Source organism: Melanostigma gelatinosum (genome assembly GCF_949748355.1).
Source record: "Melanostigma gelatinosum genome assembly, chromosome: 13".
NCBI lineage: Eukaryota > Metazoa > Chordata > Actinopteri > Perciformes > Zoarcidae > Melanostigma > Melanostigma gelatinosum.
This window is the reverse complement of record NC_136646.1, coordinates 12,513,298-12,530,407: the sequence shown is the minus strand read 5'-3', so window position 1 is coordinate 12,530,407 and position 17,110 is coordinate 12,513,298. Positions and strand designations below refer to the sequence as shown.

The 17,110-nt window shown below is 44.8% G+C and overlaps 1 protein-coding gene across 3 annotated transcripts in view; it reads right to left on the bottom strand.

The window, feature by feature from the left end:
• znf385c (zinc finger protein 385C) overlaps positions 1 to 17,110 on the bottom strand; it is a 113,701-nt gene that overhangs the window by 27,074 nt on the left and 69,517 nt on the right. Inside the window, exon 1 of one of the 3 annotated variants that reach the window (XM_079281366.1) lies at positions 16,164 to 16,301. The exons of the other annotated variants lie outside the window; for them this stretch is intronic. Coding sequence (XP_079137492.1) covers positions 16,164 to 16,173 — 10 coding nt within the window. The 5' untranslated portion in view covers positions 16,174 to 16,301. Of the gene's footprint in view, positions 1 to 16,163; positions 16,302 to 17,110 lie in introns of those variants that run through there. 3 annotated transcript variants of the gene reach the window in all.

Genomic DNA, 17,110 nt, shown 5'->3' with positions numbered 1-17,110 from the left:
AGACGGCGCCGATGGCCAGCCATTGCTCTGCAGAAGCAGCAGCTGTACACAGTACTTCAATGTGACGATAAACAGCAAAGAAGAAAGAAGAAGAAAAATAAATTGTGTGGCATCACAAGGGAACAGGTTGTGGAGGGGCGCTACATCCTCACCCAGGATCAGGGCCCACAACCCAAAATGGCCGCCGGGCTAGAGACTACAGCTCCCAGACTGCCTCATCATGCACCCAGCTGCAGGTGCTTAAGGCCCCTAATTGAGGCAGGGCTGGGAAACGGAATAAAGGGGAGAGCACCACGGCAGAGGGGGGGGGGGGCCTGGAGGAGGAGAGAGGACGCATACCTGGAGGAACCGAGACCAAGGACTTTGCAGGAGTAGTGGGAGTAGTGTGTTGGATGAAGAACCCCCTTTCTCCTCCGGGACGCTTTAGGTTTATTCATGGGCTTTTTTGTTTGAGGTGTGATTTTTGGAGTTAAAGGAACTGCCAGTGAGATGGGCCAATAAAACCTTTATTTTTGTTTGTACGGTCTGATTGTGCCTGTTTGATGCTCTCTTTTGCACTGCCCCACCCTAGGGACAACCCGTGACACGACAATTTGTATTTGCTTTCCAGCCTTAGGGTGAGCAGCTTTAATAAGTCACCCACACTTTCTTAATCTCCTCCTTTTTTTGCTTTGCAAAGACAATGGCAGCTGTCGGACCTTTCCCTCGAGGTAAAAACAAACTTTTACAACACTCTGTTGAAAAGGTGGGAGATGATCAAAGCCATACAACTATGACAGTTTTAACATCTGTCTGACAGAGTCGACGTTGGCATCATCTTCCTTTCATTGTGATAACGAGCATTACCAACTTTGCAGTGGCGTGTGAAAAAAACGAAATAAACTAATTGAAAGCCATGGCCCACATACATGCAACAACCCAGGGCTGCAGGAATTCCTGCAGGAGTGACAGGAACTCAGATGAGGATCATTTCCTCAACAAATTGAGTCATTTGTGGAAGCGGCATTAAGTGCAACATCGTTCTTACATGAATAAATATCAGGCCGGTCGACCAAGCGTCACACAGGCATCACGCCAACTGTGACAGGTCATTATAAATTGATTAGATATGGTGGGCGAGCCGGGCTGGCAGGATCTTTGAGAGAGAGAGAGAGAGAGAGAGAGAGAGAGAGAGAGAGAGAGAGAGAGAGAGAGAGAGAGAGAGAGAGAGAGAGAGAGAGAGAGAGAGAGAGAGAGAGAGAGAGAGAGAGAGAGAGAGAGAGAGAGAGAGAGAGAGAGAGAGAGAGAGAGAGAAGTGGTGTACAAGAGAAAATAAGGACAAGACAGAGGTTGCTTTCTAATTTTAACTCTTCGGCTGACGAGTTGAGAGGAGCAAGAGATGAAAAAGAACACTCGCTCAGACACAAAGGTGGTTATGAGGCTGTGACGAATGTGAAATGAAAATTAAGTTGGAGCTGAACACAGTGGCACGATCCTCTCTTGAATTTCTTCGAATGGTGTATCACAACACACACGCACACACACCTACACACACACACACACACACAGGAGAAAAGCTCTTTACAATTAATGATTGATTTACACTCACACTCTTATGTATCGCAGGCGAGAACGTTCCCTTTATTTATACAAACGACACTAGGAAAAAAGCTTGCACAGGACATTGCGCTGTACATTATTTTTGCATTATTACAATCATTTTGATGCAAAGGAGCTCCTGCTTAGATTGCAGCAAGCTAGTAAATTGCCTAAATTGCCATTTTTTCTTTTCCATTCAAATGGCTTGATGATCATCTACTCCAATTCCACCTGAATTAGTTTTCCTCATTCATTCCCTCTTTCCAGGTTCTTCGTTTTCGACTTTCCTCAGCTAATTTGAATTCCGCTCTCAGGCGTGTGTCTACGGCCAATTAAAACCGGTGATGGAAATGTGTGCTGGCTATCAAAAGGCAAATCGTTCCTGTTCTTTTTAAGTCCTAGCTGTAGGGCCAAGAATTTATTTTCTACCCTTTTAACGCATAGCAGGGAAGTGGAAGACAGCTCTCATATTGTTTGAGGAGTAGAAATGCAGTCACATGAGAATTATGACACAGTAATACTGGCAATAAAAGTCCTCCAGCTGTGAAGGTTGGCACAGTGGTAATGCATAAATTAGCTCACATTCTATAATGTAGATAACACCTCAAGAAAAAGCTAACACAGTTAGCAATTCAAAGATAATTAAAAGATCATTCTAATTAGCCAAATGTGCTTGCACGATATAACATCTTTGTTGACTGAAAGCAAAACTGAGAGACAATTTACTCAGGGAAAAGGTTTGCTGAAAGACAATGTAGCCGATATTGAAAAACAGTCGCCCCTCGGTTGCTCTTTAAAATGCCCTCGCTCTCAATCAGCGGCGTCCTTGTGAAGTAGCGGAGCTAATTTTTGCCCAACCTGGACTGTAATTGTTTCAAATCAACCTCATGCCTCAGCGTCACTGACAGAATAATTGCTCAGGAGCGTGAAGATTAATCTACAGAAGCACATCTGCGGGACTTAATTTACGGGTTGCGGTGCCATGCCTTGTGGATCCATTAGACTCATTTGGTTTTCAATCATGTACAGCATATGCGGCTATACAAAGGTAAAACAATGGGTAGGAAATGTCAAGAGACAAGTGAACGCAATTATGCACAAACTGCTCAATATTCACTTGTGCCAATACATGCACATAGTGTGCAATGACGACAGATGCAGAAGGACCCATGTTCATGGACTGAAGGTTATGTGTGTGTGTGTGTGTGTGTGAGTACAGCTGTGGAAAAACTGCCTCAAATGATCGGTCTCTTATCACATTGACGTCTAAACACCTGTTAATGGAGGAGAGTCGGGCTCAGACACGGTTAACACATTTTTGCAGGAGGAAAAGTGTCATCGTTTGCCAGACGCTGGCCCCTAATCAGCGGCGGCGAAGACATTTGGATTGTGAGCCACTTCCAGGCTGAGAGAGGACGGGCCCGTTCAACGAGCTCTTTGAAGAGAAACAGCTGCAAGCTGCAAATTGGAAAGTCTTTGTGAGAAGCTGCTCTGCCCTTTGTTATCTCCTTCCTCCTCTCCTCACAGTGCTGGCATGCAGATGTCTCCTCTCATTCCTCATGAGTAATTACAAAGATGGGAGAACGGCATGAAGGGATCATTCTACATACGAGACATTGTAGTGCAGGCGTCTTTAAATAGGAAAACTTCACCACAAATGATTTAACATGTCGCTCTGCAGCTGCCTACTGCGTGGCACTTCCAAAATGACGCACCAGACACAATATGTGACCATGGTGGTTTTATATTATATAACCTCCACTCCCTCCTGCTCAGCCTGGGTGCGGAGAAGAGACATGGGGCTGAGCAGATAAGGATTATTATCAGAGCCTGGGCAGGTGTTTGGAGGAGCGAGGCCTTAACAGGATTCCCAAGTTGCTATTGGCCAGCAGGATTTCACTCCATGTGAAGGGAGTTAGAAAAGAAGTGCAGAGGGATGGCTGGGTGGAAGTGGCGAAGGGAGTTGTGTGCGTGTGTGTGTGTGTGTGTGTGTGGTGTGGTGGGTGAGCCGGTGGGTGTTATAATTGTGAATAAGTGCCGCAGTGCTGGTGTGGCGATAAGGAGCGAAAAGCAATCACTCCAGCTAGCCGGCAGCCCCAACCGGCATCTTGCTGCCTCCCAACCTGCTACTTTGGTTTTTCTCTCAAACATAACTGAGGAGAGGAGAGGAGAGGAGAGGAGCAGAGAGGAGAGGAGAGGAGAGGAGAGGAGAGGAGAGGAGCGGAGAGGAGCAGAGAGAAGAGGAGAGGAGCGGAGAGGAGCAGAGAGGAGAGGAGAGGAGCAGAGAGGAGAGGAGAGGAGAGGAGCAGAGAGGAGAGGAGAGGAGCAGAGAGGAGCAGAGAGGAGAGGAGAGGAGCAGAGAGGAGCAGAGAGGAGCAGAGAGGAGAGGAGCAGAGAGGAGCGGAGAGGAGAGGAGCAGAGAGGAGCGGAGAGGAGAGGCTCTTTTGTTAACAGTTAGTCCAGTTAAGGGTGCATGTGGTCCAACTGTATCAGCACGATCCTCCTGCAAATCTAAAAATGCAAAAAAAAGTGTGTGCGGAGGAAGTTCCTCGTTCAACTACAGGCTGCCATTTCTAACTAACTTCATTAGCCACAGAGGTCAAGGACATGTGGTCTGGCTGCGAGTGGGTCCTCAGTCTCTCTCTCTCTCTCTCTCTCTCTCTCTCTCTCTCTCTCTCTCTCTCTCTCTCTCTCGCGTTTCTCATTAGTGTGATTCCAGCTCAGGATTATAATGCGAATCCTTGGGATAAATCTTTGCTGGTCACGGAGAGACCATCAGCTGTTGCAGTCACCCAGCGCCGTCTCCTGAATTATTCATTTCCTGTTTACAGCAGGCGACAGGTGCGTGACCTCTGTGACGAGTGCCCAGGGTGTCTGGGAGAAGTGGTGACAAGGGAGGGGGAGGAGGGGGTAGGAAGCCTCGGAGTGACAGTACTGGAGACGTGGAGGCGTAGGATTCAGAGGAAACTGCCAATTTGTCACTCAGGTGCTCGATTTAGGCTTGGGGTTAGAAAGAAAGAAAGAAAGCATTTTTATTGTCATATACATTTTTACACATACACGAAATTTGACTACTGCATTTGACCCATCCCTGTATATAGGGAGCAGTGGGGTGCCATTAATCGGCACCCGGGGAACCGGGGGTTCAGTGTATTGCGCAGGTACACTTCAACACGTGACACGTCCCAGTCGGGGATCGAACCGTTGTCGAACCGGGGATCGAACCCTCTTAACCCAGTGAGCCACAGTCGCCCCTTACTTTTACTTTTCATGATTTTAATTTCAATTCTGCGGCAGGAAGTACTGCTTTAGCTACGGCTGCATTGGAAGATGTTTTTTAAGGGGGTTGTAGCAGGTGTAACAAAAAAAAAAAGCAAGTAAGGTGAATTTCCTCGAAATGTTAGAGTGAAACCAAGGGTGGCAGGGGAGTTGAGGAGGTCTGCCAAGCTTGAGCTGCACATCAGCTGAGTGGCATTTATGGTAACCTTTCCCCTGGCTTTTAATAACTGCCGCAGAAACAGCAGAAACACGGATCACTGCGATTCACTGCGGACGCCTGGGAATTGCAGACGTGTCTCCCGTTGCTGTGGCCACACAGACCTCATAAACACCCATAGAGGACCATGAAGTCAAACGCTAACCCCGCTTTCTGCTCTATGAAAACTTTATCATCAGTATGCGAGCATAAAGGAGATGTAATAGAGTTATGGGCAGAGAAGAAAAGAAGAGGAGCACCGCTGAAAGCCAAGGGAACGGAGATAGATAGACAAAGAGGGTAGAGGCTGGAAATAAGCAGATGTTGTCAAAAAAACACAGGCAAGCCGGCTGGTTAGTTTAACGCTAACGAAATACCAAACTGAATCAGGAATTCAATCTGGTTCACTCAGCCTGAACAATAGTCTCTGACACCTGATAGCTCCAGAATAAGCCTCCCCTTTATTCACACGTATTGATGTGGACATCTGCATGGACACACACACACAAGAATGCATTCAAAGCAAACACACACTCTCTGTATGATGCATGGGTTTCACCTTCAGGCAACTGGGGAAAGAGACAGACATTTCTCCCCTTCGGCCATCTACTGCTTCAGACAAAAATAACAAACGGCTGAATGATATAGTGAGCTGTCCCCTCTGGTTGTAAAGTGGGAATGGAACCACATCTCCGAGACAGCAGCTACAAATGGCCCGTCTCTATAACCGCCTTCTCTTTCTCTCTCTCTCGCTCTCGTTCTCTCAGCTGTGCATCCACAGAGACCTTGGCAGATCTCAAAGACAGATTCATCTCGATTGAAAGTTGCTGAAGTGTCCTCAAGTGTCAAAGCGTTGCTACTTATCGCAGGAGAGAGCACAGCGGAGACGATCCAATGAAAAGACTGAAAATCAGCGCTGGGGTCATTGGGGATGGACGAACACCCTCAAAGCGGGCAGCACTGTAAAGTGCGCACAGACTAGATTAAACCTTAATCGTGTGAAATTTTGATCTACAGTCCGGGGTAAGCCTTGGACTGCTGATGCTGTTGGAACTGCATGGATTTCGTGTTTCCACCACGCAGTCCAGCATTAGTACCACGGTTTTGGGTTGCTCTCCATCCGTCAGAGGTCACCAGAGGGAAGCAGTGTTTGAAACACCGCACTGTAAAACAATATGTTGAGTGGAATCAACTGATATTATTTCATTCTCCTAATGATAATAGATTTGATCTGTTTGAAGTCTTGTGACTTTGAAATGATGAGTTGAGTGAATGTTCTACTCAGTCAATTAAGTTTCCAAAGAAACATAATTAGCATAGCAGCAGACTTCCCAGCATGCATTGTTCTTATATTACTGAACTTGTTAGCTCGAGTTAGTGAACTGGTTTTACATCATCATGACTCACAGTATGATCTGACATTATTTTAAGGCAGCAGGGACCCTTATGTTTTGAAGTTGAACCAGCTTAAATGTTTTACAGTGCAGAAGTTCCTAAAACGTATGCATTTTGGGTGCAAATAATGACCATAAAATGCTTTACATTGCTTTCTCATTGCATTCCTTAATTGGGATGCTCTTTGTGACTTTAGGCACGACACAATGCCAGGCTCTATTTTGAACACAGCTCTACATTTTATTGTATCCTCGAGGCAAGCTAATACCAAATTGACATCATATTATTGATGGCTGACTTTTTGACAGCAACTTGAGTGTTTGAGATGTAATGCTCACAATCTCTATCACTGAAGTTCAAAGCCTCAGAAAACCTGGAGTCAAATCTGATACAGGTGCTATATATACAGGATTGGGAGCATTTCATTAGCGGCTGAGCCGGCAGCTCGCAGCTAACGGTTCTAACATTGCTAACAGTACAAACTACAGCCCACTCCACAATGGCACCATTGTGGAGTGGGCTGGGACCAGATCTTACCACACAGTTACATCCATCCTAACATCATGGGGATCAATCCGATATTTATAAGGCAGCGTCTCAGGGAGTCATCGCTATTGAGTTGACAAAAACTCTGGTGAACCAAGAGCTTTGTTGACCTTTGGCTACAACACTGTAACCCCCGTCTTAGCTAACCCACTTCACCCCGTCAGCGTCTGTCTGCTGAGACAAAGGATTTACCGCTAATCTGGCTTTAACAACAGCAGAAGTGCGTACTCCACCATAACGCTCCAGAGAATAGGACTAATCATGATTATCAAGGGGGAACAATTACCTGTAATAAAATCAATGTTGCTGATTGACTGAGAGAACGAGAGAACGAGAGCAATTGGATTGGATTTGATTAGACTTGAATGCTTGTGTAGGATTACACATAAGAACAAAAAAGACACCTCAACAAATGATTTAAACTGTCTTGGAATTGAAAAATATGACTCTAAAATAAGCCAATTCTTGCTTCAAACAACATAACTCAGTATTGTTGACCCCAAAACTTGAGGTGGTACAGATAGATTTGCAAAAGGTTCAAATTCTGCTGCTCAGTTATCCCCATGAAGGTATAGCTCTCACCCGTAATGACAGAAGGCAACAAAAAGCAGCACAACGAGTTTGAGTACCAAAAAGGCACAAAGGCGGCTGATGAGCCGACAAAAAGGCTTGATTGTAATACAGAGCAAATGTTGGATTTGATTGCAGTAATGAGGAAATGGCTTTAAATAGGTGGAAGTGGAGTTGGGGGAAGTGTACAATTCGCAATCCCTCCTCATTAGTAAGCAAATGAATTCAATCACCTCTCTTTGGTAAAGCTGCTTGATACATCCCCTCAAAGTATAGTGTGTGGCTTCAACCACAGCAAGCAGCTTTAATATATGCAGAGCTGCTAATGCATCGCTCTCATTGACGCATGCGCTCGCTATTCTGCTAAGATTAGCCTGAACACAATCGTTAGCCTCAAGCAAAAAGAAATTAAAAAAATCAATGAGGTTGGGGCTCTGCGGGGAGCAGTGAGGAGTATTTTTTTTTTGTAGCTTTACAAATATTATTCATAGGTCCCTGGAGAGAAGCGACTGCAGCGAGCTCATGCTTGAGGGGAGGGCAGGAGCTCCAAACGGGCAGGGCGATGTTGGAAAATGCAGATCTGAGACGACAAGCTGTGTCTTCCACGTATAGGCTAAAAGAGAGAAGGGAGCAGCTCCTCTGGCCCAAAACTAAGATTGAGATCAGAGAAAAGCAGTGTGACACCATTACTACCACCTGCCAATGTCCAACACACAGCAGGGTGTGTCCACTGGGACTCTAATCAGAGACATGAGTGTTGAAAGATACAGACACGAGACGGTCGAGCACAGACTTCAGCCCCGAGTCTCATTCTGAACACTTAAAAACGTCTTCAAAGACGCCGTGACATTTGCGGCATCAAAGGACAATCAATGTATTTGTTGTGTCAAAGCGGGACAGAAGCATTCATTCAGCAGCGACTTAGACTGAGTCAAACACAGACAAAACTTATCTCTCCATGCAACGAATCCTGCAGCCTCAATCAATTCCTTAGACAGCCTCTTCTTGAACACATACATGCATGTACACACACACACACACACGAGCGTGAGGCTCTGTGATGATGAGCTTGTCCCACTTAATCACTTCCTATTAGAGACACCTGCAAGGTTGCAGCAGTCTTGTGTGATTATGGGTAATCATAGAAATGTCACATTGGAATGATAAGCAGCACGGGATGATGGCTCAAAGCACAGCATAGAATCACCGGCTATTCACATGCATAGAAAAAACTATTCATTTAAGTCTTACGAATATATATATATATATATAAATATATATATATATAAATGTATATATATATATATATATATATATATATATATATATATATATATATATATATATATAAAAAAAAAAATATATATATATATATATATATATATATATATATATATATATATATATAAAAAAATATATATATATATATATATAAAAAAAATATCTATATATATATAAATATATATATATATATATAAATATATGTATATATATATATATATAAATATATATATAAATATATATAAATATAAATATATATATAAATATATATATATTAACATATACACAAGACTCACAAATATAATCTCACACATCAGTTTGCATATGCTGTGCAGGCGTTTAAATACACATAAACCAAGCACCCACACTGGGCTGGGGGGTGGGGGGTGGGGGGGGGGGTATCTGCTGTGGATAAAAGACATCCCTTATCAGCTTCTTCATAGAGGAGCTGGGAATGAAGGCATTTTCTCAAATCAAAGGCAGCCATTGGAGATAAGCTGAGAGAGACCGAGCTCAACTGAGCTTTCAGATTGGACTGGGCCTGCAGAGGGACGGGGAGAAAAAAACAACTAAACGGATGGATGGAATGATAGACGGGTATAGTGGTTGAAGTGATGGGAGGCTGGTGCAGGCTCTTATTTGGTGTTGTGCTTTGAGGCAGATGCATGCCTACACATGTGAGGAGTGCGCGGCTTTTGTCTGCCAGGGAAGAGCTTTCATAAAGCGCATTCAGAGGATGTGGGTGTGAAAGCTATTGTGTTGAACCTGTCTGTGCTGGCGTGCACGTGCGCGTCTATGCCTTCTGTCTATCTCCGCGCTCGTATATAGCTGGCCCTGTCTGCACAGCGAGCTGGGACATCTTCTCTGCTGCGCTGGGCTGTGAGCGCGCTAGAATAACCCACTTCAAAGAGGCCCATTGTCACACACACTAATGTGGCAAACGCCAGCTAGCGCCACAGAAAGCAGCACACACTGAGACTGGATATTCCCTCTGAGATGGGGGAGGGAGAGTGGCGTGGGAGGGGATGAAGAGCAGGGGGAGAGAGCGAGGGAGAAAGGTTTGTTCTCAAACTCACTGCTGTGCCAACATTAATCATGTAGACTCTCATAAAATCATTAGAGCTGATCATTGCCAGTAAGGCTCTCTCCACAACGGCTCAGTACTGACGACAAGAAGCGAATGCCAATTTCTGTAGGTGATGTAAGCCAACACACAGACACACTCAGAAACAACACCAACACACACCTTTGTAGTGCAAAACATCAACACAGAGAAGTGAGACAGCTGAACTGAACAGCGGGTGACTCGAGATGTATTTATGTACAAAGCTCGTACATATTCTACGCGTTTCATACACAATTATGTTCGCACACCCAACAACACCCACTGTATTTTTGTACTTGCAACTCATTTAGGTATCTTCATATTCTTTTGTGTGTACTCATTGTGTGTACTCATTGCGCTCCCATTGTACATTTATACCACTGATTGCATTGAAATGTGCGTCTGCTTGAACAAAAAAAAGAAATGCCTGCCAGAATTTCTATATTTGCATTTGTGGTTTTTCATTTGATTGATGTGTATCATAAATTGGCGAAGTGTGTTCTGCTGTGCACAAGCTCTGCCAATTTGTATGTGTTCCTGTGTGTGTGTGTGTGTGTGTGTGTGTGTGTGTGTACAGAAAATGCTTACTATTTATATTGGGGATTGCATCTTGTGTTTGCTTGTGCACGGAAAATGCAAACCATATGCTTTGGTGATTGCATTTTGTCAATTGATGTATGCATATTCAATTGTTGTTTATAGGCACAGCAATTCAATGCTGAGATCTACTTTTTGTGTGTGTTTGTGTGCAAAAAATGTACACGATAATTTATGTATTGTGATTGCATTTTTCGAATCAATTATGCATTTCGTACAAGCCTTAATCTTGTGAAGTCTATTCACATACATTATTTAAGATTTTATTGTTTCTCAACTGACCTATTTCATTTTTATGTAGTTTTTACTGCTGATTACAGCTGCTGTAAACAAAACTTTACAGAAAACATGAATAACCTACATTTGGTTTTTAAGTGCCGGTATATCTAGGTTTATTAACGGGGCTGTTGATCAATTTATGAGCGATAACAATACAGATTTCCGGTGGTTCAGCAGCTCATTAGTTTGTCTTTTGTGTGTGAATAGAGCCTTTATTATGTTTACAATACTTTCCATACATTATTGCTTGTGTGTACTGTAGTACAAGGATCAGACATTAATTCACAGCCACTGTAATTAATCCGGCGGGCGGCGAGCTGTTAAACGCTCCTGAGATGGCGTGCAGTGCAGGCGTAGGTCAGCATCCCGATGACTAACAAAGAGGTGCAGCAAAGACGGCCATTAGAGCTGGATCACCGAGTCTTCCGTTTACACGTACCACCATTTACACACTAGCTGCACTCTGTTATGCACATTGGACCCTGGAGTATTGCAGATCGCTGCAGGGCACCAGGTTCTGATGGCTGGAGTTGACTGTAAAATCAATGTCTTTTGTTACTTTCTCAGCTGCTGATCCTCCTCCTGCTTAGAGAGCCGGGGTGGTCACATATCGTCTGGTATGATGACTTACGAATGCACTTGAGACGGTGCGAGAACTGAGAACCACAAGAGAGTTTATATTCAAGTTATATTCCCTTTAAGTTTCAATCCTTTCTATTTCAACCAGTCTGAGCTTCTAGCGCTCTCTCTGTCTCTCTCTTTTCTTTATGCGCTATACTTCTCATCCTTCAGTCTAGTCTGTCGCTGTCAACAGCCTTTAACTCTTCTCTCAATCATTTAGGTCGAGGTCAGAGAATGAAGTGGAGGAGAAGTCGTCCCCATTTCAGTTAGAAGCTGCCTTACCTGCTAAAGACCAATGAATTCACAAGGGCAGAAAAACACACACACACACACACACACACAGCACCGGGAGATGATGTGCTGCTGCTTCCCTTCAAGGTCTCCATCTTTAGCCTTAGCACCCGGGGTAAGAGAGGCTAAGTGGTGAGGTTTTGTTGCCGAGTGCAGCGCGGGACCATTTCTCATGTTGTCAGAGCTCCCGCTGGGCCTCACGTATGCCTGCAGCTCTCAGCATCCACGAGCCTTCACTCCAGCAGGCGGGCCAATCAAACCCATGCTGTCACTTCAGTGAAATTACTTGAACTCTCACTCACACACAAGCCTCCCCCCAACCCCCCCCCCCCCCCCAAGGCCAGAAAGGGACACATACAAACTGTGCATACAAACGCTGTACGTGCAAAAGCACTCTGGTCCTTGTCATGACATTGTCTCGTTTCAGGTGGTTGGACTACAACAATGGCCTCCACCACTACAAAGACCATACAAGTGTGCGTGTGAAAACTAAAAAAGGGATCTCATGAATATCTATGGAGATCAGGGAAAACTAGCACTGAATAGGTCATGTTTCGCCAGCTTCATTAACTTGTGACCTCTGTTATTTGCTGACCTTTGACCTGTCTGAAAGGCGCCGGCAGGTCCGTGTAGACGGGTTTAATTAGTGTCTCTGCATCAGTGCACCCACTCACCCTGCTCTCCGAGCCCTTCTGAATAAAATTCACGCAAAAAAAAGCTTTAACAGAAGACTTTTTATCCAGAAAGAAATCCATCAGAGAGTCAGATATTGTTATTTTTCCACAACAACCTCAAAAGACAATGTGCTTCAGACACTTATTATAAGTATTGAAGGTTAGTCTCTCGCTCGAATACCAGCACTTAATCACGAAACGACTCCTGGAAATTCACTGAGCATCAGAGGTTGATGACATACAACATTGTGAGAGCGTCGATGAATGGAATCCTCCTTTAAAACTCACATCACCTCCTGGACTGATCTCTACAGGGAGAGATACAACAAGATCAAGAACAGTGACTACAGCAGGACTTTAAAAAAGTGTTGGAGTGATAACACGTCCCACTGTTCCTGTTTCCTGGAAGCAATGGCTGACTGGCACATTAAAGTGAAACAGAGCCACACGCATGCATCGACGACTGCATAAAAGTGGAAGAGAACCTTACACCAGTGGGACAGCATATAAAATGCAGTGAGATGAGAAACAATAAGTATGAAATAATATATCATACAGTTAGTGGTAGTTCGAGACATTCCTCTCACTCTCACAGGAGTCTTTACTGAGATGACACAGACTAATGGGAGCAGAGCTAATGAAAAATAAAAAAGTCAGTGTGACTACATATTTGTCATTTGAGGTGAGGTGTTTGCTGAGCTAATAGAGCAGTGGGTTATTTGTCTCTGCCGTGTGTGTGCATGTGTGTGTGTGTGTGTGTGTGTGTGTGTGTGTGTGTGTGTTTGAGTGAGAGAGAGAAGGTTGAAATGGGTTGAGCAGGAGCAGGAGCTGGAGAGCTGCCACCTTCATCCCTCTGGCTCACGAGGGATGAACAAAGAGACAGGAGGCTCAGGAGATCCATCCATCATAATGTCTCATTGCCTCTCACACTTTGCTTTTGCCTGCATGTGCACAGAGACACACGCACACACACACACACACACACACACAGGCCCACAGCTGCTTTAACCCGAGAGACCAAAGCAAATCACACACTCGAGGAAGAGCGTGTTCGTCTGAGAGGCCGATGGTGCAGATGTGGAGTTGGTGGGAAGTGGAGCAAAACCCTCAGTGCAACAGTGCGGCCTTTTAATTAACTCCCTCATTTACACCCCCCCCCCCCCCCTCCCCCCCGCCACCTGCACAACCGCTTCAAACAGACGTGCTATTGCTGCCCACTGCTGCTTGGGAACCCCTCCAGCCTCTACACATTTAAACTGGAACCAAGGGCAAGCGGACACAGACGCCTGAGAACTGCCTGTTTGGTCTGTACGCTATCATTACGCTCGTCTATCTCTAGAAACAACACTACTTTTCATTGCCGTTGTACTTATTTTCATCAATCTGTCACAGCCCAGCTTTCAGGATGTGCCAGTCCCAGCCCCCTACGGTCTCGGACTGTAACCCTAACCCCCTGTAATTATGAATGAATGAATGAATGCATTTTATTTATATAGCGCTTTTCACAGACAGTACTATCACAAAGTGCTTAACAGAGCAGACATTTAAAAGCATAAAAAACACAATGTGACCCTACGGTCAATAAATTACATACACAGAGTGAATAAAAAATGTTAAAGAATAAAATAAAAATAAAATAAAAATGTAAAAATTAGTTCTGATCAAGCTCGGGACCCTGTTTAGCAGAGATTAACCCCGTCTGCATTCCCAACCACCCCCCCCACCTCCACACACACACACACACACACACACACACACACACCTCAGATCCTGCAGATAAAAAAAGGGGTGGAAGAGGAGGAATGGCACGCACTCCCAGAGGGACAGGCCTATAATCGGCCCTCCCACAGCCCCACAACCTGTCTCCTGCCTGCAGGCGGTGGGGGGTCACGGACGGATGGCTAAAGTGAGACATGGTTGATCCCCCACCACCAGTTCTTTTTCCTCCTCAAGTCAACACTGAATAGGAACGGAGCCCTGTCTCTCAGAAGGCAACAACACGGTGAACGATCATGGCCGTCGTCGTCAAGTAACTGTTATCTGGTACTGAGAAGAAGCTGATGCAGCCACAGAGCTCCCCTGTGAGCCACCAAGTGCCTTTTAAGACGACATAATGGCCATCCTGAAATCAGCTCAAGACAAAGGCCTGTTAGGGCTCCACTTGACATTAGAGCTTTTATGAGCTGACTGAAAGGGCGAGAGGGAGAGCACAAGACAGCATTTCAGTGAAACACCTCAACACTGGAGGCTTTGGTGTCGCGCGTATACATCCACGCTCACTGGCGGAGGGATTGGGAAGTGGCGTTTGGGAGGAGTACATATCTGGAGAAATGCTAATGTGGCATCCATTTGCATGAGTCATTGGCCCACATGTGCCGAAGCCATTTTAAGAGCACCGAGATCTCAAAGCACCCCACAATCTCACATAGCCAGATCCATCACATCCAGCGGCCTGGTGCACCCGTGTGTTTTTCTCTGAGTGAGTATATAACCATTACAAATCAGTAAGCACAACTATCAGCGTATTCCCTTAAGACCTTTGTAATAATCTCGTGATTTTCACATTTTTAAATTCGCTCTTCTATTTCTTTCTACGCTGAAATGTACGAAACGGCTCAATGCTCCGAGCCCGATGAGAATTGGTTGGAGGGAGAAAGAAAGAGAAGGTTAAGTAGCTCCATCCCTCAATTTAGCTCACACAGATAAATGTACACCTTCATTCTCCGATATAATCAGAGATGAGATGGAGTTCATTATGCAAACGAAGTGAAGAAGTTCCCTATTCTGGATTTACTGGGTCTTTTTTTCTCATTGTCAGCGATGCCAAATTAATCAAATCAAAAGTTTCGAATACAGTCAAGATTGTTTTACTCCACCGGTAGGAAACCTCACTACTTTAATACGTCAAGGCATGTTGATCAATCTTATGAATAAAAACAAATGAACTGTCTGAAGTCTCTCTGTGAAATAAATAAGTGTAAAACCATTACTTTAGAAGCACGTCGTTGACTCGATATGTTATCACGAAAAGATGCAAAAATATTCCAAAAAGGAAATATCCTTTACACATCGCGCTGTTCTGTCATCCTCTGCGCATAAACTCCTAACCTGTTTCACAAAAATCAGTTCTGATTTAACAGACAATAATTCTATCACTATCAATGTTGAACGTAAATATAAATTTGCTGATTATTTTCTCATCGAGGTGGTCGTTAAATTCCATTTCGAGCACAGGTGACATGCAGGTCAGATAGGCCTACTATCGGCAGTCCGGATGCTTTCCGACTTTCTCACTTTTCAGAAGAGACAAATTCACCATTCTCATTATTAATTTGCCAAATCCATATGCTCTATTTTCCCAATATAAGAATAAACTTTCAGCTATAGGGGGATGAGAAGGACTAAGGAGGCTCAGGTGTCCGTAACTCCGCAGGACGCGCACATTTGGATATCGGGATCTATTTCGGAGCTTCATAAAACTGGATCGATACAGATTCAATTCTGCAGTGACCATTACAGTGACGTGTAAAGGACTACATGACCGAAAGTATTGATACATTCCGCTCAAAATGCCATCATAAAACGACTCTTTTTGAACGCGCAGCATGCGCGCCCGATTAATTTCATCAGTATTTCTAATATTCCTGACAGCGACTTTCAGTCCGCCTGTTCCTCTTATTGATGTGTTTTAATGGCAGATACTTTAGTTTAGGGCGAATAAGAACATTCGAGTGGAGTATTGAACACTCACCGATCAGCATCGTGCGTCCAGGACCGTATCCGAGTCTCTCCAGCTCGGCGTGTCGCCGTGCGTAAAAACGGTAGAAATGTTACGCACTTTTATCCCCAGAGAAAGAGGACATGCACGACGCACAGGTGCGAACCGAAAGGCGTCCTGTAGTTGTAAAGAGCCACGGAATCTATCGGAGTCGATTCAGATTGACTTTTCCCCCTCTCTTGTCTCTGTAATGGCAACTATTTCGTTGCGATACTATATCCTTTTTTTCCTCCGTCTTTGGCGTCCAATCCCCGAGAAATCTCAGATCCTATTGCTGCGCGTTATCCTCAGTTAAATCCTATTGCTCGTGCTGCTGCTCCGCTTGGCCTGAAGGAGGCGAGGAATGGGTCTGATGGAGAGGGGCTGCGTGTAATTGCCTGTTCCTTCTCTCTCTCTCTCTCTCTCTCTCTCTCTCTCTCTCTCTCTCTCTCTCTCTCTCTCTCTCTCTCTCTCTCTCTCTCTCTCTCTCTCTCTCTCTCTCTCTCTCTCTCTCTCTCTCTCTCTCTCTCTCTCTCTCTCTCTCTCCTTGTCATCCCTTCCTCATAGTCTTACCTCTTTCTCCCTCCTCCTCTCAGTGGGCACCTTTTTTTTTATCTTGACAGGAATGCACAGATGGAAAAATGAGCTGCTTTCACCCCCCCCCCCCCCCCCCCCCCCCACAGTCTTCATACCTTTACAACTTGTCACCACATTAGCCCTCTTGTCAAACTTACTGTTTCACAGGTCAGCACTGTAACTGATGTTCAAGAGATACGTTTGCCCCGCCATGCAGCCAAAGAAGAGAGTGGGGAAAGAAAAAGAGGTGCAGTGGGAAGCATCCAGCGGCTTCAGGTGGCAGAAGCATGATAGCAGCACTGTAAACATTAAGGGAAAGAAGAAAAGAATATTTTCTGAGACAGGTTTCCATTTGTGCTCTCATA